General features: G+C 42.1%; 1 protein-coding gene across 1 annotated transcript in view; it reads right to left on the bottom strand.

The window, feature by feature from the left end:
- The window catches only part of TPD52L1 (TPD52 like 1), a 167,726-nt gene that overhangs the window by 17,500 nt on the left and 127,802 nt on the right, over nt 1-22,424 (bottom strand). The window contains exon 4 of the mRNA XM_029596537.1: nt 17,319-17,420. Coding sequence (XP_029452397.1) covers nt 17,319-17,420 — 102 coding nt within the window. The remainder of the gene's footprint in view (nt 1-17,318; nt 17,421-22,424) is intronic.

The raw sequence follows: 22,424 nt of genomic DNA on the forward strand, positions 1-22,424 counted from the left end.
GTTTTGTTTGCACGTTTGTAATTTGTGGTCTTTTATTCTATATTTGGTGAAGGCAGGTCTGTCTGTACTCTGTGTGCATGTGACTCAGATGAGGACTTTACTAGAGGTCTGTATCAGCCTTATTTGTTGTATTTCCTCAATATTATATTGCACTGGAGGTGAACTGCTGCCTTTTCATGGGTAGGGCTATTGCTGATTCATTTCTTGGAGTTAGTGCTGCTGAGGTATGGCAGGTTTGATAGATGTGTACAGAGGGGGTTGGTTTGTATTATTTTACAATACACCTTGTAATAGAGGAAGTTTGTGATGCCGTTATTAAGATGACACCAGAATCAGAATATCTTGTTTGTATGGTGAGTTGTACAGGGAAATGTCTTAGTTCTGCTCTGCACCCATTGTTAGGAAGCAGGAGATTCCTGTGGATGCAGAGCAGATGCTTATATTAAGTCCCATGATGGTCGTGTGTTCAGTGTGTCACGCATGTGAGCGTCATCTCTCAGGTGTGTCCTGAGAGTGAAGAGAATCAAGATCTACCTTAGATAGCTTCCAGAGGCAGTCACAGTTTGTAGTGCCGAATGAGTACAGTTACTGAGATGACTGGGCTGAGTTGGAAGAGGAATGTAAATATAGGGGGAAAATCCCCGAATAGTTACAAACTACCAGGATGCCATAATCCAAAAAATGCATGGCCACTCCAAGAAGCAGCTAAAAGCCTGGCTCTTCTGTCAAGCTTTCAATTACCAACTCAGAACTAATCGATGCTAAATTGACTTTGAAGCCGCCAGTATGTATTGATCAATTAAAATGCCAGTGCTAAGGCAGGCCCTTTTTACTGCCAAGGTAGGATGTGATTTTTGCTGCTATTCTAAATAGTTTACGCCTGCCTTAATTTGAAGCTGCAATTAATCTCAGTTTATGTGCTGATATTCTAATATGCTGTTAACAGCTCTGAGTGAATTCCATATTTGGTAATCAATCAATCAATCAATCAATAAATAAATAAATACAGAGACTGGTTCTCATTTAGTTGGAAGCAGCAGGAGGAAAATACTGGGCCAAAAGGAATAAAATAAGAATGCAAATTTTGAAAGGGTTTTTGCCCGTAAAATATGTATGCAAAACCTTGAGAGTAGGCACATATTTTCCACTTCACATATATATTTTACCAGGGAAAAAGGGGTGGGACGGGGTAATTCAGGCCAGAGTTCAGAAGTATCGCTGTAGTTGCTATTTTGTAAGAAAGATACGCAAATATTACTAAACCTATTCGGACATTTTTACAAATGTACAAATGAACTGGTGCAAATGAAATCGGACTGGTCTGTTTCTGCAGTTTTTGTGTGGGAGATCTGGGGAAACCGGTGGGGGTTCATGGTGAAGTGCTAGAAGGTCTAGGTGAACTGAAGACAGACTGGGAGAACTGGTGGAGGTATCCGTGCAAATATTTTCAAAATGGTATATGCACAAACTATATAAAATGCCTGTATCCACATATAAATCAGGCTTATTATGCGAACATGTTTATGTGCCTAAAATATATGCACTATGTTTATAAAATAGGTAAAGCATGCATTTTCTCGCACTGAAAATACTTCCGCATACTGAAACATACACATATTTTCAAAGCAGGAATACGTGGTATTTCATAAACTGGGCAACCTCCGCTCCACAGTTGATAAAATACTAGCATTAATCTCCAATAATACACTCACGAGCGTAAATGTTGTACCGTGGACGTGTTTGGAAGTTAGGCTCCTGGTTAGCTCCAAAAGAATAAAGAAACATTAGCTCTTTTCAAGTTTCAAGAGCATCCATCTAGCAGTGAGCCACTCTGTAATCTACAACAGTGATCCTTTTATATCAGACTCTGGGTAGTAACAAACTATAGTTGTGCTCTAAAGCAATTCTTGTGCATTTTGTTTTGTTAGAAAGTAGCATTCAATCTCAGCTATAACAAAAATATCTTGCATACAAACTGACTGGACTCGATGGACATCTGGTCTTCCTTCAGCTTAACCAGTCACACAACTCTGTAATCACTTGATTTGGTTTAGAATTGGAATTTGGTCACCAACTCATTTAAGACTCCAAATGGCTTTTGGAAACTAATGGCTTGGATTGGTCAAGTTTTTCAAATGGGGATTTTAAAATTCACCTCTGCCTCCTTTTCTCAGCACAAGGAAACAACAAAAGTAGTCTAAATGATAGGGAGGGGTAGTTTTATAACAGCTTGTGTTCCGCTAAAAGGTCTGTGGGTACCTTGTACCTGCAGACTTTAGCCCAAATTTTCAAAATGGATAGATGCGCATAAATCTGCTTTGAAAGCTGCAGGTTTGCCAGTTACGCACACTGATGTACCCGCAGTTAGACCTCCTCCTGAGCAAGTGCAACATTGTGCATGTAGATTTAATGCATATCTTTGAAAATCCAAAGGGGGTATGTAAATCCTTTCCCCAACTGTGTTTCACACATGTTACATGCACAAGCCCCTCCACTCGATTTTCAAAACATCACTAACGCACCTGTGGCACTACTGACCACTAGATGGCAGTTAGGTATCAGAGTTTAATCAAGGGAGTGCATCCTATGTGTAAAATGTAGATTTTTCCAGTCTGTGCGGTTCATCTGGAGTGCAAGGAAGTGTGAGTGCAGTGTGAGTGACAAGGGGGTCCAGTCCAATAAGGGGAGGTATCAGGAAGAGTATATATAAAAATAAAAAGTGTTATACAAGGATTAGATGCTCATCGCTGAAGAAGGAGTCTCTGTAGGATGGAGTCTCTGCAGGGTGTGAACCACAGGAGAAAAGATGGGTTCCACACACTGGATTGCTACATGGTCTAAGATGAGTTGGGAGACGTTAAGATGCTGTGAGGAGTCTGACGTTCTCATCAAGCCCTCAAGCAGTGAAAGGAGCTAGGCCTTGGGAATTTCAGGAGAGAAACAAAGGCTGGAGAAAGTACAGATTTGAAATCTGGAGCTGCAGTGGAGTCTGGCAGGATCCAAGGGAGAGTGGAGCCCGTGTGGACTTCCAGTGAGAGGCTGGGGAAGTGGACTCATGAAGTTTGATAAAGTGCCTTTGGGAAAGAGACTTTTTGCGTCTGGGACAACAAAGGGTCTGAGAATGAAAAAAAGTATCTGCCTGGTAAGTTCTCCTGCCACTCCATGCAGGCTACTCCCAAGCCTTCTGTATCTATCACGTGACATTTTCTAGTACATAAGGCAGGCAGTATGGAAAACTAAAACAAAATGATATTTTCCCATCTTATTCAGTAGGTTGTTTTGAGAATCTTACATTCTCTTGTCTGATTTATTCTTCATGATTCAATTATTATCTTTTGTCCTTTTCCTTGTGGTTGTGTATATTCTGATGTTTTTAAGTTAATTTATATGTGTTTTTGAATAGCCATCTTTTTAACTCACATTTAACTCTCTTTCTATCTGGTAAAATATGTAACGTCTCAAGCAGAGAATTCCAGAGCATTAGACCTGCTACGGAAAACATCTGGTCTCTTATTTGTGTCAGATATGTGCTCCGTATTGTGGGAATAGACAAGAGTCCTTTATTTTGAGATCTTAGTGTTTGTTGAGGATTGTAAGGTTGTAGTATCACTCCTAACAAGCTGGTGTTATTGGAGTGAATAATGATAATATTCAACAATACTTTATAGTAGATTCTGGATTGTACTGGTAACCAATGCAGTGACATCGAGGGTGTAATGTGATCATATTTCCTAGATCCTAATAAAAGAGTCTTGCTGCGGCATTTTGCAATAGTTGTAGTGGTTTTAAGTGACTTGCTGGAAGATCTAGTAGTAAGTAGTCTAGGTTTAAGAAGATTAGAGTTTGTAATATAGTACGGAAGTCCTCAAAAGTTAATAGTGGTTTCAACCGATGCAGTATACGCAACTTGGCGTACCCTATCTTGATTCATTTACTGATGTGCATTTTCGTTGTAAATTTCTCATCTAGCTGTATACCTATATCCCATACTTGATTTGAGGGACTGATTTGGAAATTACTCAGTTCTAGGGCAGGTGGTTTTACTAGCGATGTGTTTCTACTCGGCCAAATGATTTCAGTCTTTTTGGGATTTAATGTTAGTTTGAGTTGCGCAAGTTCCTGTTGGTATTGCTTTCATTTAGGTAGGACATATCGATGCTGTATTTTCAAATGATCTGGAGAGTGGTATGTAAAACTATGTCAGCATACAAGAAGGAAGTTATTCCTAGATTCGTCAGTCATTTACATAGTAGGAGCATGTAAATATTGAATAGTGCTGCTGAAAGGGCACTTGTATCACACTGAAAAGTGTCAGATAAATGGTTGCCCAGTTTGACTTGGAATGTTCTGTTAGACAGAAATGAAGAGAACCATCTGAGAACAATGCCGTCAATCCCAATGTTTCTCATCTGATGGCATAATAGGTTATAGTCCACAGTGTCAAAGGCGGCTGTTAAGTCAAAACAGTAAGAATCATCTGTATCAAGCCCTCGTAAAACACAGTCCATTAATGACAGGAGTAATGTCTCTGTTGAGTGATGTTTCCTAAATCCAAATTGATTTGGAAAGAGAATATTTTGATCTTCCAGGTGATTTACACTGGGATAGCACAGCTTTCTCAAAACTTTTGTGAGAAAGGACAAGTTGGATATTGGACGGTAGTTGTCCCAATCGTCAGTTCTAGCAGACTTGTTTTTATGATCAGCTTTATCACAGCTTGTTTTAACTCCTTTGGAACAGTTCCTTCTGAGGGAGACAAGTTAATAAATGTTGTGACTGTCAGCGTGATAACCCTGTGTACTTGTTTCAAGGCACTGGCTGGAATTGGGTCATGTGGATGAATGGCAGGATTCATTTTGGTAATGATTTGACTGATTTCCAGCTTCAATACTCTGTCGAACGTGGACCACTTAATCATGCCAAAAGGCTGCTGTAGTTGAATGAAAGGATAGCAATGTGCTGTCACATTACCATGGCCTCTGCTCTCACAAAGAGGCTGATGTATTAAACTGTTTCCATTTGCCAATGTAATTTTGCATGAAAAACACAGTTAATGTGATTGCACATGTGACTGGCACATTTAGAGGCCGATGCGATATAGTGCATTCGGCATAGTGCACACTTTGACGCGTGGTTGGACCTGCTACAATAACTCCTGATGCAATAATGGGATTAGCGCGTCCAAAACGCACGTCCAAACCAGCGCGTAGCTAACGGCACTCATCACATGTAAATGCCATGAAGATGAGGCTATTGGCTATTACCCCCGATACAAAGAAATATCACAACAGTGTGCCCAATGTGCACATTTTAACACGCAAAAATTAATGCCAGCCCCGGAGCTGGATTAAGTCTTGACGTGTCCCAAGCCTCAACAAAAAAAGCAAAAAAATACTGCTTTTTCTGTGGTTTCTCCAAGTTAATACCATTGCGATACTAAGTAGGAGGAACCACAGAAAGCAGCATCATGAAAAAAAAAAGTCTTGACGGCGGTCAGATTAGGAAATGGATGCTCGATTTACGAGCGTCCATATTCCTAACCCACAAAGCCATGCCTCCTGGGCGCTCGATGCCAATGATGCGCTAGGGTCACACAATGTATCCCAGGCATGTCCTTTGTAGCGCTGCACCTCCTTAACATATTGCATCGCACGCCCAAGAGAGGGGGATGAGCGCGTGTTAGGAAAATGGGTGGTCAATACGTGTGCCCGTTTTCTACACGCTTTTATTGCATCGGCCCATTAATGTGCAATATTTTACACTATAAATGCAAAATGTATTCAGAATAGGTAATGAGCTGAAACATCACGCAAATCAGTTCATTCACTATGTTCACATACTTAAAATATTGCACACAAGACCTAGCTACACTTCGGGGAGGTATAATTAGGGTTTTTTTTATGATAAAATCCAAGACTTCTCACAAACGTTGCTGCAAAAAGTTACCCCCCCACCCCAAAGGCAATTTGCATAATATACAAAACTGGCCCACTCTTCGAGAGAAAAATATTTTGCATTACCAGACCAGTCCCACTCCACGGTTAATAAATTAACGTTCTTAAAAGAACCGTGTATATGTTAGAGGATAATCTGATCCCTTCCCACTGAATTTTCCTCTATTTGGAGAAAGGTAGGGAGATGATCTTAACCCGCCCCCCACCTATGGTGCACAGTAAGATAGTTGTTACCAACAGCTGTTTGAGAAACTAAAAATCAGAACAAGAACTTTTTTTTTGGGGGGGGGGGGGGCAGGGGGAGGACTGAGAGAGAGATGGGCCCTTAGCTCCTATTCTGCCAATAAGTGTGTATGCTGCTTTTCAGTAGCACTGCACACTTCAACAAGAAATAAGGAAGAACAAAGCACTACAACAACAACAAAACTACCCCACAGGGTTACACAACTCGAGTTCCTGCTTCCCTGCTGGAGGAAGCACAAAAGCTCTGCCGCCCAAGCTAGTAGTCGGAGAGCTCCACGCTCAAGAGCCGCACTCCAGTTGCTATTTCTGCTCACGAAAAGAGCCGCAGGAACATGGCACAAGAATTAAAAAAAAAAAAAAGAAGAAGAAGTGCCTTCTTTTATTTCTTGCATTCTCTCAGCTGGTTGAAAAATTGGCCTGCTAGCAAGCACCGCTGCTTAAAAGGAAGTGCATTGTGAAATATTTCAAAAGTACACACAGCAAGGAGTGATTCAAACCATTTCAATGACAAATCGTATTAGGTTTGGGGTTTTTCTTTTTTAATTCTCTAAGCTGCTTTCTGTAAATGCCCCTGCAACCTGGACAAATAAAATAAAAATAAAAAAAATACAAACAAATTAGGATGTGCCAGAAAAAGTTTCCTTTTCTACCGGGCGAGCAAAACTCCTCGGCACGCGTTACTGTGAGAATACTGCGCAGAACGCAGAGCACACGGCTCTTTTAAGGTAACAGCAATGTGGACGCTTTTGGATACCTGAAATACTTATGTGCCGACGACTGTAGGGTCCATTTTCTGTCTCTCTTTCTTTTTCTTTTTTTTTTTTTCTTTCGCCGCATTTTTTTTCGGAAGCTCCATTTCACCACCACCCTTGCCCATGTGCTGTGCACAACCGGCCGTTCTCTGCTCCCCAACTTGAGCGGGCAGCATTTCATCCGATAATGCGCTCAGCGCCATGTGGAATGATAAACTAAATACTTCCGTAAGGAGGATGGGGACACTGGGGGGGGGGGGGGGGGGGGTGAGACTGCTTGCCCCAGCAACTCCCGTACTTAAGCTCGTGTAGGCAGCTGGAATAAAAAGAAGGCTTTTAAAATTTCTCCAAAATTTTTTTACACTGCCTCTGCTCCTTTGGGAATTCTGCTTGTCGGAAGTAGGGTGGGCAGTCACCCCCCCCCCCCCCCCCCCCATTTCCTGCCTGATCCCACAGCAAGTGCAGCTATCCGCTCTTTGAGAGGTTAAGAAACACAAGGTGCCCACGCGATTTTTAATTCTGTGAAGATGCCGTCAGGGCTGGCACGATGAGCTTTAGAAAACTACTGTCGTTTGTTTGGGTAGGGGGCGGCAGCAAAGATTCATGCACTGCAGGCAGAGGAATAGCCCATCCTGCTGAGCGGGTTCCCAAAGCGCTACAGCAGAGTCTCTCTTGTGGCACATTTGCATATTTTGGCTGCTGCACCCATTTTTAAGCAAAATGGAAGGCACCTAACACCTTCACACACACACAAACATGAAAAACATGAAAAAAATAACGAACCAAAGCATGCATGAAATGTAAGTAGCAGCTACACAGATGGGAACAAAGGATGCTGGAATACACTAGAAGTTTTCTAATTCCCAGCTGCCAACTCTGAGCGTGGGTCTTTAAGCAGGCAAGGGAACTGAGTCTCTGGCATCACCATATTCTTTGGTTTGCCAACATTATGCAGATGGTTTGCTTGACTGAGAGAATTAATACATCTCCTTGATGTCCTTATGCGAGTTTTCGGAAACAGCTTCGGGTGCCTGTGCATCTCAGCAAAATCCAGTCCCGAACTCTCTCTTACAAGGCACGCTGACCCCTGCTCATCCAGTGGTGAAATCAAAAGTCTCTCAAAATGAGAGAGTTTGGTGTTGTATTATGAAGCAAAAAAAAAAGAACCATTGCGCTCAGTTCTGCCTGTGGTTTCCCAGCCTAGAACAAACAGCAGCAGCACTTACCAGAGAGCAGCATGCGCCTTACCTGATAGAATGGGACCTGCGGCAGCACAAAGGAGAAAGGACAGGAAGAGTTAACAAGCGTGTCAGGAGTGAAACTGCACCAAACCAAAAAGGAAGATAGGGGATCACAATCAATCACTGTGAAAACTAGCAGGTGTCAGCTTTGAATCTCAAAAGCCAACACGTGCTTCTTGCTCAGTTATCCTTTGACAGTTCACTATTGTGCCACCAGCAGAGTGGGAAGAGTAGGGTGGCTCATCACTGTTTTGTAATTTTTCACTTCCCCTTTTTACTTTATTCACTCTGAGGCCGATATTTAAAAAAAAAAAAATAATAATAATAATAGAACAGCTATCTTATCCAGCTAAATTTAACCAGATCAGATATCCCGGATATTACCGAAATAAAAGGGCCTGATGAATATCCCCGATTAAAGTTATCCAGCTTTTTTTTAAACCAGATTACATTGAACCTAACCAGATGTGTTTCTGAATATCACCCTGCCAGTTTTATAGTTATCTGGCTGGATAATTTTAGTCTTAATGATCTGTATTCGTTCAGTGTAGCCAGTTAAGTGGTCAGGAGCTGTAAAAAATAAATAAAGAAATAAATAAATGAATGAAAGTAAGGGATCCTGGTTGCCCTATTCCCACCCAGCAGAATAAAATAAAAGTGCCCTTCCAAGCCAAATCCCCACTGCCCCCAAACCCCCTGGAAGTAATTTTTAAATTGTTTCTAGCAATGCTAGAAGTGCCAGGCCTACCACGATCTGGGCTGAAGGTTTACATTTTAAATGGTACCAGGAAGATGGGGGGGGGGGGGGGGTTTAGAACTGAGGTGAGGAAGAGGAGGCGCCCATGAGGGAAAATTTTGGATACATTTTTGCAGGATTGGAGAGTGGGTAGGAGGAGGCCTATGCCAGATAAGTCGAAGGGAAGTTGTTTGTCTTAGCAGCTCTTGTTAATTTGCAAAAATAACATATGTCGGCGTTTTTGGGAAAAGATCGGCGTCTTTTCAAGAGAAGTGTTGAAAAAAGTATTTTATAGAAAAACCAGTTTGGCGAAAAGAGTTAAAAAAAAAAAGTTTTTGATTTGACGCATACTCACTATAAATTTGTGCAGGCAAAATAAATATAGAAAAAACTTTGACAGATAGGAAGAGGTTGGTTCGTGATCAGAATTACTATACACCGCTGGATGCAGTGATATGATGAAATTATATGAAACCTTCCTCTTCTCTCCAAAAAATGTTTTCTTGGTGAAAATTTAGTATCTGGTTTTATTAAGACATAAAAATACATTATTGGTCAGAGATATTTGCCTCAAGAAGATATTTAGTAACAACAACAACATGGTATAATCAACATATTAGAGGTGATATCTTGTTGATTTATTGATGGTATTTGTATCCCTCAAAAAGATATCAGTGCATTGTTTTTGTGAGTCCCTTTAAATTTAGCATTTTAAAAATGACTGAAGGGTTGGGGGAGGGGAGGCCCAACAGGGTACTTTTGTATTCCTTTGAGTTGCAGGGGGACGGACGGACAGGGAGGGGGGGGGGGGGAGGATAGGGTTCTCCAGGCCCATGCTACTCTTATTTTACAGCTCCTTGCCACTTTAACCTGCCATCTTCAGATAATATAGACGGTTATGTCTAACATTATCCAGCCACGTGTACCCTCTGGAGATAGGGAAATACGTACAAGTTCTTCAATGTCATCTGCTCTGAAGTGGCTGAAAGACTGAATCCCAATTGCATGAAATGAAATACAAATAAAAATGAGGCCGGATAACTTTAGGCATGCCAAGTTGGCTGGATAAGTTATTCGGCTAACTCATCCCTGCTCCAGAATGTCCCCAAAACGCCTCTTACTAATTTGGCGAAATCTTAGCCAGCTGATAACCTATCCAGCTAAAGAGTGGCCCAAGTGACTATGGGGAGTCTTCAGAACTTGCCATTTGGCCGGATGCTCTGTCGGTTACCTGGCTAGATGGCTTTGAATATTGGCCTCATGGGTATTACTTTTGGCAACACACGTACAAACTGTCATGCTGATAAAACCGTCTGAATCTGAACCACCCAGGATTTCTCAATACAATGGTTCACAGTTCATATACCGTAGGTAAAAATTCCTTTCAGATAAAATTAAATTCTGCTGCCACACACAGAGAGAGAACTTTATGAGAGCTGGTGTGGAATTCATCCCAGAGTCCTACGGAAACTCCAAGGTGAACCTGCAGCCCTACTTACTGGCGATCTGCAACCTAGCACTCAGCTCTGCCACAACGCCCGAGGACTGGAAGGTAGACAACGCAACGCTAGTTTTCAAAGTAACCCGGGTGGCTTCAGCCCGGCGAGCGTGACTTTTGTGCCTGGTAAAATGGTGGAAGCTATAATTAAAACACAACATTTCTGCTCATATGGATAAGCATAGCTTAGTAAGGAAGAGCCAGCGTGAATTTAGCAAAAGGAGTTAGTGCCTTTGGAATTCTGTGACCTTGTAAATAAACATACGAGTACAAAGGTGAAATGACCGATATGGTGAATTTAGATTTTCAGAAGGCATTTGATAAAGTCCCTCATAAGAGGCTCCTCAGAAAACTAAATAAAATCATGGAATGTCTTACTCTGGATTGGTGACTGCTTAAAAGACAGGAAACTAGGACTAAGTGTTCAGTTTTCCCAGTGGAGAAGTTGATTTGTCCTGGGACCTGTCTTGTTCAACTTATTTATTAATGATGTAGAAAAGTGAACGACGGGGGACGCGATCAAATTTGCAAAAGGCACAAAATATTTAAAGCAGTTAAAACACAGGCAGACTGAGAAACTGCAGAAAAGCCAAGTGAAAGTGGAGAACTGGGCATCTAAATGGCAGATGAAGTTTAATATAGACGAGTGTAAAGTACTGCACATAGGGAAATATAAACCAAATTTTAGATGCACAATGACAGGTTCCACATTAGGAGTAACCACCCAGGGAAAGGATCTTAAGAGTCATTGCGGCTAATATGTTGAAATCCTCAGCTTAATGTGCCGTGGCAGTCAAAATAGCAAGCAGAATGCTAGAAATTATTTGGAAAGGAATGGAGAGCATCTTAATGCTGCTGTCTTTATAGATGTATGGTGGGACTTCACCATGAGCGTTGTGTGCAGTTCTGGTTGCCCCATCTCAAAAACCGATAGCAGAACTAGAAGAGGTACAGAGAAGGGCAAGTCAAATGGTAAAGGGAATGGAACGGCCTCCTTATGAAGAAAGGGTATACAGCTTGGAGAAGAGAGGATTGAGAAGGGATTTAAAAGAAAAAAAAAACATGAGCTGGGTGAAACAGTTATTTATCCTTTCAAATAATACTAGGACCAGGGGACACCCCTTAAAGCTAACAGGGAGTAGATTTAAAAGAAATTGTAGGAAGTGGTTTTTTTTCCACCCAATGCACCATCAAGCTATGGAATTTGTTACTGGAAGATGTGGTCACGGCAGCAAGCATAGCTGGGTTTAAAAATGGGTTTGGACAAGTTCCTGAGGGAAAGGTCTATACACTATTAACCAAATGACTCCAGGAAATCCACTATCTGTCACTGGGAACAAGCAACAAGAAGCTGGAAGTACTTTTTGGGATGGGCTATTGTCAGAGAGAGGATCCCGGGCTTGATGGACCCAGCTTGGCACTTCTTATGTGAAACTGAATTTAGGGCTGTGCAGCCAGAAAACATTTAGGGTTTTATTTGGTTTTCTTTGGTGTTTGTTTGTTTTTTTTTAATTTTATTTGTTGGGTTGTTTTTGTTTCATTTTCATTTCTATTTAGCGTACACGAAAAAAAAATGAAAATAAGAAAATAAATGCAGATCCCTAGTAGAAATTTAAAATGTCTTGTCCACCTCTACTGCCCCAGTTGATCGTTCCTGTTGCCTGTGAGGCTGTCAGAGATGGGTGCTGGTCGTGCCTTAGTCCAGACATCCAAAGCAGTGGCTACAGGGGAGCCTAGCAAAGTGGTGCGAGGTTAAGAATCCTTACCTGCCAGATAAGATGGAGTCCTGCACTCGGCAGCTGACTGATTACCCATGCTTTATTATAGATCACTTTCCCGAGGCTAGGATGCCACTGGGTGGTCATACTGTCTTCAGGCTCGGGATCCAGGGGACTGACTATTTCACCCTTGCTCTCTACCTTTTGTATTTCATTTTTGTGTCAAATATATTTATTGAGTTTCCACCAGAGGGACGAGATACATCACTTAATATACAAAACAGTACCACGATACAGGAACAAATCAGGTTTCTTAAACAGACTATAAATGTGGGTACTGTGAGCTCGGCATGTTAAATGGAATAAGTCTCTGCGATGTTTATTATTCCCAGTGTGGGATTGTTCCTCGCTTTGAGCCTTTTTTTTTTTTTTTTAATAAGGCAAATGAGTTTCTAAAATAGTCTGGCTAATTTTGGGACACATCTGTACAAACCAAGAGATTCAAAACTTCTGCCATTCGGACCATCTCAGACTTATCCAGAAAGCTTTTTAGCCAGATAAAACTTACCTAGATAACTTAGATGTATTCTGGGGGACAGGGCTAACGTATCCAGATAATTCCGACATTCAGCATTATCTGGATAAGTATGATCAGGCTGGAAAGCAGTCCTAAAGTTATCTGGATAATGGAGTTTATCTGGCTATAATCACAGAACATATAACCAGCTGCATTCCTTTGAATTTGTGAGTAGAGTTATCTGGGTCACTTTACGTAGACAACTCACCCATTCACTTATTCTCTGAATATGGATGTCAAATGTTTTTAAATAAAGAAATGTTAAATCAATTGATGTTATTAAATAGTATAAACATAGTTAGAATGCAAAAATGACATACAGGAGAGAGAAGCCAACATCCCCAATGGCATAATCTCTTTCTTTGCTCTTCGCTACCTGTTCATGCAGAGAACCAAAGGAGTAGTTAAGAGCAGGAATACAAGCAGAGCCTCTGAGCAATTCTTACATATTTTAAAGTTTTACTTTAGAATGCTCTCTTACCACTCTAAGAGAGAAAGGCTGAAGAGGTTAGGGCTGTTCAGCTTGGAGAAGAGATGGCTGAGGGGGGATATGATAGAGGTCTTTAAGATCATGAGAGGTCTTGAACGAATAGATGTGACTCGGTTATTTACACTTTCGGATAATAGAAGGACTAGGGGCATTCCATGAAGTTAGCAAGTAGTTCATTTAAAACAAATCGAGAAAATTCTTTCACTCAGCGCACAGTTAAGCTCTGGAATTCATTGCATGGAATGGCTGCCCTATAAGGAAATGCTAAAGAAGTTAGTGCTGTTCAGTTTGGAGAAGAGACAACTGAGGGGGGATATAATAGAGGTCTTTAAAATCATGAAAGGACTTGAACAAGTTAATGTAAATAGGTAATTTACTCTCTCAGATAACAGAAGGACCAGAGGGCATTTCATGAAATTAGCAAGTAGCTCATTTAAAACAAATCGGAGAAAATTCTTTCACTCAGCACATAGTTAAGCTCTGGAATTCATTGCCAGAGGCTGTGGTTACAGCAGTTAGTGTAACTGGGTTTAAAAAAGGTTTGGATAAGTCCTAGAGGAAAAATCCATAAACTGCTATTAATTAATAAGCAATAGTAACTTGTGATTTATTTAATGTTTGGGTAGTTGCCAGGTGCTTATGACTTGGCTTTGCCACTGTTGGAAACAGGATACTGACTTGATGGACCCTTGGTCTGACTCAGTAAGGCAGATCTTATGTTCTTATCAAAGAGGAGAAAAGAGAGGGAAGCAGAAAGAAAGCAAGACTGTATGGGGGTGTGTGTGACTGGGAGAATGCACCAGGCCAGTGGAAATACTAGGCTATTGCCTAGAGCACCACAGCAGGGCAGGGCAGGGCAGCGCAGCAACCATGGCGATTGCTCTTCCTTGTTCTTCCTGCCTGTGTGGGCCCAGAAGAGAAAGTCATGTCATTTGGACAGGAAGGAGGCGGCGCAATTACTGTGGCCTGAAGTAGGAGCAGTGTCGGCCCTCACTCCATGAGGCAATAGGAGTTGTCCCGTCGGCCACATGGGCTGAAGGAGGAGGCTGTTGCCACATGTGCAATCCAGATGAGAAGAGTGTGCGAGAGAGTGTGCGAGAATAAGCATGTAAGAAGTGTGAATGAGCATATATGTGTGAGAATGAACAGGTCTGTTCAAGAGGGGTTTATATGAGAGAGCACAAAGTTTGTGCACAATCCCCATCCCCCACCACCAATAATCCAAGACAATCTCAGGATGACTGGAAATAAAAAAAATTCCCATATATGGAGTGGGGGCTGTGTTAATCATTATTAGTTTTGAAGTATTTTATTGGTTTTGGGAAATTTTTAAAAATGTTTATGTGAATATAATTATTGGTGTTATTCTATATAATCAACTGTTTGAAACATTTATTCTTTTTATTAGTATGGTTTTACTATAGTGATGTTTTGTATTTATTAATTTTATTGTTTTATAAGGAATGGCGAGGTTTCTATGTTTCTGTTGCACTACATACATTGTTGCAGTATCCAGTTCAGTTTTTGACTGCACATTTCTATTTAGGAATACTTTATTCTGTATTTGGTGAGGGTCCATCTATGCTCTGGTGCGGAGTTTCTGTGCAGGGATTTACAGACGCTGGTTGTTCTGTTCTCCTAAAAAGAGTATTTGTGTTTTAAGACTGGTGTAATATTTGCAATGTTGCCTTTTCATAGGTAGGGTTGTTACTCTCTGGTTGCTGGCAGTTAGTGCTGTTTTGATATGAGAGGTTTACTGTAAAGTGAATTATAAGAACCTCCCACGGATCTTATTTTCAGGGTAACCACAATCTTCAAACTGGCCTCAATACCAGCGCAAATATGTGCAGCTGTGTGTCCCGAATATTCATGGTCGATACCCTGAAAAATCGTACTTGGGGGTTAAGAATCTGGTTTGGGAACCACTGCACTGGAGCACAACTTTTGGATTTTTATAAGTGACACTAATCTTGAATATTTGCTTCCATCTGTGGTATTCTGCTGATACCACATGACTTAACTATTCCCCCTGCATCAGGACGTTTACATTGTCAAAAGAATAGTAGCTCTAAGATTTCTTCTTTTACCTAGGTGGGGAAAAAAAAAAGACAGAGGAGGACCAGGGGGATTAATTCTAATGAAGCAAAAAAGAAAGACTTTGATGGCAAACAAACAGTAGAAGAAAATGAGAGACCACCGAGGGATGATAAGGGGAATGGAACAGTTCCCCTATGAGGAAAGACTAAAGAGGTTAGGACATTTCAGCTTGGAGAAGAGATGGCTGAGGGGGGATATGATAGAGGTGTTTAAAATCATGAGAGGTCTAGAACGGATAGATGTGAATCGGTTATTTACTCTTTGGATAGTAGAAAGACTAGGGGGCACTCCATGAAGTTAGCATGTGGCACATTTAAAACTAATCGGAGAAAGTTCTTATTCACTCAACGCACAATTAAACTCTGGAATTTGTTGCCAGAGAATGTGGTTCGTGCAGTTAGTATAGCTGTGTTTAAAAAAGGATTGGATAAGTTCTTGGAGGAGAAGTCCATTACCTGCTATTAATTAAGTTGACTTATATAATAACCACCGCTATTATTAGCAACAGTAACATGGAATAGACTTAGTTTTTGGGTACTTGCCAGGTTCTTATGGCCTGGATTGGCCACTGTTGGAAACAGGATGCTGGGCTTGATGGACCCTTGGTCTGACCCTGTATGGCATGTTCTTATGTTCTTATGGACTGAAGAAATAATTTTACAAAAGGGATTTCTGCCAAAGGGAAAGGTAAATCTGGACTCACGGTTGCTAATGCCACGTATTATCTCAACATTAGAAATACCACTGAAAGGTCTCAAACTGCATCAGCTTGTGTGCTCTCACACCTGACAGCACCATATAACGCAAGGAACGTCTAAGAGTTTACTGTAGTAAACGTTACAGCAAAGGAATGAAGGAAGGGAGAGCGTGGACACCGAGGACGTGACTCATTCTGGCCAGTAAAAAGCGTGGGAACGAGGTCAAACAAAAGGCACAGTCTGATTCTCTACATTACACTATTTCAATACGATTAAGGAAAAGTTCAACAACTAATATGACATCGAAAGGAGGGGGGACGAAAACGCGGTCACTGAAAAAGTGGTAGACGCCTGAAACAGCTTTTCTGCTGGAAGTTATAAAAGCCACAGCCGTGACAGAATTCAAGCGTGCACGGGACAGACGCAAGGACTTTCACCACTAAAGAAGGGGAAAAGAGCACAGATCAAGTATGATCTGCGACAGCACAGCAGGCAGGCACAACCGTGCTGCGGGCCTCTCTTACGTTTCGATATAATTGCATAAAATTATTATAAGCATGGTTAATTATCAGGGCTTCCCAAAGCTGTTCTGAGGACCCCACAGCCATTTGTGGGGTCCCCAGGACAGGTTTGGGAAGCCTTAGGTTATGCTATTACAGAATGCCACAGACGGCCGGTACAGAATGGCACAAGGGTCAGGGAACACACCAAAGTCTCATTTCGAGGTTTCTGGGAGGTAAAACGGGATTGGTTTACTTATCTCAAATGTAATAGCAAACAGACGTGTCTCTGTCTTTGCTAGCTCAAGTCTGTTAACATATTCATCCGCAGCGGCTCCAGCACACTTCAAATTATGCTTCTGCCAAACATGATCGCTAATAAGCATGCTTGCATTTCAAAGCTTAGATGATAAAACTTGGCTTCTGTAGTTTTATCCGGGATTCATTAGAGCTGGGTAGATGCTGCCGCCCTCCTATTTTCCTGAATCTAATGGGGCCATTAGAAATTTCTGAACATCTACATCATTGTTGCCTTGGTTGCATTTTTACAGATGGGAAGAAATCCCATCCTGTCACACAGAATGAGCATTAAAAGCCTTCCTTTAAGCTGCTCATAGACCCATGAAACTCCTGATTAAAATTAGCAAAACATCAGTAACATTGAAGACCTACAGATACAGATACAAAACAGTGCAGCATACTTCCCCCGCCCTCGTTTCCCAAAACCAAACCCCTGGCAGTCTCGCCACTTTTCCCCTCCCATCCCAAATTTAAGTGAGCGCTCCCCATTGGCTGTTCTGATACATCACTGTACCTCATATCTCCCAGTCTCTTGCCAATAGCGCTTCCCACATTACTTATGGCTGCCGTTGCCTTCTGTCCTGCATGGCTCAGTGTCTCCTGGGTTTTCTTGTAACTGGAAACAAAAAAAAAAAAAGAACACAAGATGACAAACTAGATTAACATGGGAGGAAAAAAAAAAGGCAGAGCACTGTAAGTGCTGTAATTCTGTACTTTCATTCTGACCGGTGTGCCAACGAAGAGCCATAGTCTGGAAAAACTGCAGGTTACAACGGGTCCATCACTTACAGCAATGACAGTAAACCTGCTTCTTTTCCAGCCCTGTTAATTACCGCAACTCTTTCTCACTGGGAAGCTGTGGGGGGGAAAAGCAGTCACATTCCTCGCCCAGTAGGCAATTAACTGCTGTAACAAGCGGCTGAATAGTTGGTGGGGGTCATATCTGAAATGACAGCACAATTCATACTCGGCCAAATTAGTCACACATGAATGACTAAGGAGGGGGATATGAAATAAAATCTAAGAGCTTGCCATAAACGTTACCGACTTTGCTATGTAGCCAGAACAGGAAGAGATAAAAAAAAGTTTGACTCCCTGAGGTTCTCTTAGCGCCCCCCCCCCCCCCCTTTCCATTTGTCTGTGTGCAGATTCAGCGTGATGATTCTCCGCAGACTCTGGATCCCTTTTCTCCCTGGGGGCCACAACAGGATTGCATGAAGCACATCCCCCATGCTGCCTTCTTTGCAGAGACAGTCAAGGAAAGGTTTAAACTTTTCTACCTTACTGTTCCAAACCTATGGTCAAAAAAAAAAAAAAAAAGTCAGCTGGGCAGGGGATAAATGGCCACATTTCTTACTGATGCAAGCTCAGTATCCCAAAAGATTTTAATATCAAAAAAAGTTAGATCAGAAAGCATCATTACTCTGCATACAGAGAAGAAAGAACAGGCTCACCCTATTCTAAGTCTACAGGAAGTCAATTTTCTCTTAATTCATCCTGAACTGCAAATCTTTCCAGGAGCAAATTCAGCACGAGTTCAAAGGAAATAGGAACCCTGGAAGCTGGTGGCCTGCTGCTGAAGAAATTATGCATTCAGGAAGTGCCATACTTTCCTCTGTCTTTCAGGACGAGGCCAGTTTTGAATAGTGAGCAGTTTGTCAGCATCCATCCACAGACCATGTTTAGAAGACGTTGCTCAGGAAGAGTAATTCCGATTGCTCAAAAGAGCATTCTTCTAGTTTGGCATATAAGCGATTCTCTCTTAGTCGCTGCTCTAGACACTGAAAAAGAGAGCAGGAGAAAATAAGGATATCATCCACGTAAACAAGTGCACAGGACTGCAGGAGATCTCTGAAGATTTCGTTTACCATGTGCTAGAAGACCACCAAGGCATTGCAGAGGCTAAACGGCATGACCAGGTACTCATAGTGGCTGTCGCGGGTATTGAACGATTTCTTCCACTCGTCCCCCTTGTGAATCCTGATGAGGTTAGATGCTCCTCGGAGGTCCAATTTTGTAAAGATTGTGGCATCCTGGAGTCTATCAAATAGTTTCGAACTGAGAGGAAGCAGGCACCAATTTCTTTCAGTAATAGCATTGAGGCCACAATAATCAATACAAGTCTTTCTTCCCCATAAAGAAAAATCCAGCCCTGGTTGGAGAAGAGGAGGGGCGAATGAATCTATGTTCAAGATTCTCCTGTATATAATTGGCATGGCCTGTGTTTCTGGAACCTACAGAGGATATACTTGGCCGTGAGGTAGAACCTTGCCAGGCGGTAGTGTCTCCGCTTGATTTTTTTTTACTAAAAACATCCAAGTATATTGGGTAGGCTCGTGGAAGCTTGGGTGGGACCTGAAGTGTTGCCAGGGAAACAATCAGTGATGGCAGTAATGGCTGCAGACATCTCTGGAAGTAAGTGGGGCCGCACTGTGAAATTTCAGCCAATACCCACTCAACCAATGTGATATGATCTCAAATCAGGCCAACCCCAAAATAACTAGGTTCACGGACTTGGGCAAAATAAAGAAAGAAATGTGTTCTTGGTGCAAACCTCCTGTCTGTAAAGTTAGAGGAGTGGTGGCAACGTACAGCTCACCCAGATAGTATCACCTCAATATATTTGGAACCACTAAGTGGAGGATTCAATTGAACTACTCAAAGATTGTGTCTCTGCACAAATACTTCATCAATGAAATTTCAATCCGCTTCAGAATCCAAGAATGTTTCAGTGGAGATTTCCTCGGTCTTCTGTATGACAAGAATCACCATTTGTGTTGAAAGAGATGGACCAGAATGACCTAGGACTGCCTCTCCAATCAGGCCTAGGCTCAAATGTTTCCTGACTTCTCTGGGAACTGAGTAGGGTAGTGCCCTGATCCAGCACAATTCAAGCAGAGATGAAGGCAGCTCCACCCAGCTGCATAGGTTCCTCCATGGCTGTGGTCAACTCTGCCTCCTTGATAGGAAGCACCACAGGTCTCTGAAACCATGAAGCCAATTTCAGGTTCCTATGATAAGAGTCCTTCTCTCGGGTGCATTCCTGGAATCTCATGCAGAGGGTGATGAGGTCATCCAGTCTCTTAGGTGCTACCCTTCCAGCCAGCTCATCTTTAATAAAGTCTACAAGACCCTGCAAGGCCACCTGGCTTTCTTGATTCCATCTGAGCTCAGACGCAAGGGTCCTAAACTGGATGGCATAATCCCCTACTGTGTTGCTGCCCTGACAAATACAGGTCCACAGCAGCGGAAGAGGAACGTCCAGACTCATCAGATATTTTGCAGAACATCTCTAGATTTCCCATGAGAAGTTTGTTCTGTTCCCACAGGGGAGAAGCCTAGTCCAGGGCTGAACCAGAGAGTACGGACATGATAAAAGTTCACTTGGTCCCGTCATTAGGAAACGAAGCCACTTGCAGTTCAAAATGCATGAAGCACTGATTGAGGAACCCCCGACATGTCTTAGGATTGCCACTTTACCTGGGTGGTGGTGCTAGATGTGGAACAGAGGCCGGTGCTCGTACCAGCATTGGAGGGGGTAGTATTGATAACATCACCGGGGGTACCTGAGCCTGCAGAACCCCAGACTGTAAAAAAGTCATGGCTCATGTTGGTTGTCCCTGAATCCAAATTTCTCTTTCCTTTCAGCCCCCACCCCTCTCCTTCAAAGCAGAGAGCAATGTTGCAGTTGCATCATAGCATCAAGGCCTATTGGTTAAGGGTAGTACTCCTATGTTTCTATTAAGGGTAATAACCGCTGCACTGTGCTGGTTACCCCTTTGCTCATCAGTTCCACAGACTGTAAAAATCGGGCCCTCGATGGTTGCTGTCTAAATCCAATTCCCCTTTTCCTCTGCTGTTGAAGTAGAGAGCACTGTTGGAGTTGCCTCAAAAGTATCAAGATTTAAATTAGTTAAGGGTGGTAACCGCCGCACCAGCAAGATATCCCCATGCACGCTTTGTTTCCTTTAGGACTTGGCCATAGAAGCAGTCCTGTGCTTTTTGCCTTATGTCTGTGTAACAATATCCCAGACCATGGAAGTTGGGGTCCTCTGTTGTCATCTGAATCAAATTCCTCTTATCCCCTGCCATTTAAATGGGGAACAATGTTGCAGTTGTATTAAACTGCGATTAGAATCAGTAGGTGAAATTAAACCATTACTTGATTAGATTTGTTGGTCAACATAATAAACTGGGATGTCTATACCAACATTCATCTATATATAATGAATACATTTAGACACTCACTCCACAATGCTGTCACATGACCATCATACTAGGCATCATCGTAATAGCTTACGCTTTTTAAACTCTGCCTTATGCTTAATCATAGGTCACTTAAATGGAAAGTCCCACAAAATTCCTTTTTTTTGAATTTTTATATGCTATTAAAATTCGAAAAGTACTTAACTTAATAATCTTAGTCTTTCAACATTCATTTCTGACGGTCCTTCATCTCTCAACTAGGACTGGTAACCCGACACGGGTCCGTGTTTCGGACTGCTGGTGCTTTTTACTAGTCCTTCTTCAAGGGTAATGTTCAAGATATTTTTAGAGATGGTGATCCAGCGTTTTGTTCCAAATGATTTAGTCCGAAACACAGACCCGTGTCGGGTTACCAGTCCTAGTTGAGAGATGAAGGACCAGACACTATAAGCAGGTCTTTGCTTGTGGTAAATCTTTGCATTGCAAGAGTTTCTTTATATTTTAAAATCGAAGACGGCAGGAATACTATACCTAGGTTGACGTACTAGCTTATGTAGCAGTGAAAGCACAACTAAGCCCCTGATGCAGCCTTGTTTGGCAAAACTCGGCCGGAGTCGGGCTTTTTAATAAAATTCCTTCCACAATATAAGGTCGTCCCTTTGTTGTTTTTTTGCCTACTCTACATAATAAGGCTTTCTTTCAGAGTTGGTGCCATTTACCTGTTGGTCAACCAGTTTGTAATCCATGCTACCACCTTGGCGTTCATTCCCAAGCTTCTCATTTTATTCACAAGCCTCCTATGCAGGACCGTACCAAAACCTTTGTTGAAATCCAAGTAGATCACACTGAGTGCTCTTCCTCGATCCAATTCTCTAGCCACCCAATCAAAAAAAAATCAAATCAGATTTGTCTGACAGGACCTTCCCCTGATGAATCCATGCTGCCTCAGGTCCAGCAACCCATCAGATTGTAGATAGTTCATTATCTTTTCCTTCAGCAGCATCTCCATTAATTTTCCCACCTCTGATGCGAGGATAACCGGCCTGTAGTTTTTAACCTCCTCTCTGCTACCACTTTTGTGAAGTAGGACCACCACCATTCTCCTCCAATCCCACAGTACCACTCCCATTTCCAAGGATCTATTGAAAATTTCCTTCAGCAGACCCGCCAGCACATCTCTGAGCTCCCTCAGTATCCTGGGATGTATCTCATCCAGCCCCATGGACTTGCTCACTTTCAGTTTGCCTAGCTCTTCCCATACATTCTGATCCATAAACCGAGTTTCATCTACCCTATTCCCATCTACGATCTTCGAGCAATGGTCCTTTTCCAGGGTCTTCTTTAATGAACACCAAACTGAAGTATTTGTTTAATATTTCTGCCATTTCTTCCTCTCTCTCCACACATTGCTCCT

Source organism: Rhinatrema bivittatum, chromosome 3 (genome assembly GCF_901001135.1).
Source record: "Rhinatrema bivittatum chromosome 3, aRhiBiv1.1, whole genome shotgun sequence".
Taxonomy (NCBI): domain Eukaryota; kingdom Metazoa; phylum Chordata; class Amphibia; order Gymnophiona; family Rhinatrematidae; genus Rhinatrema; species Rhinatrema bivittatum.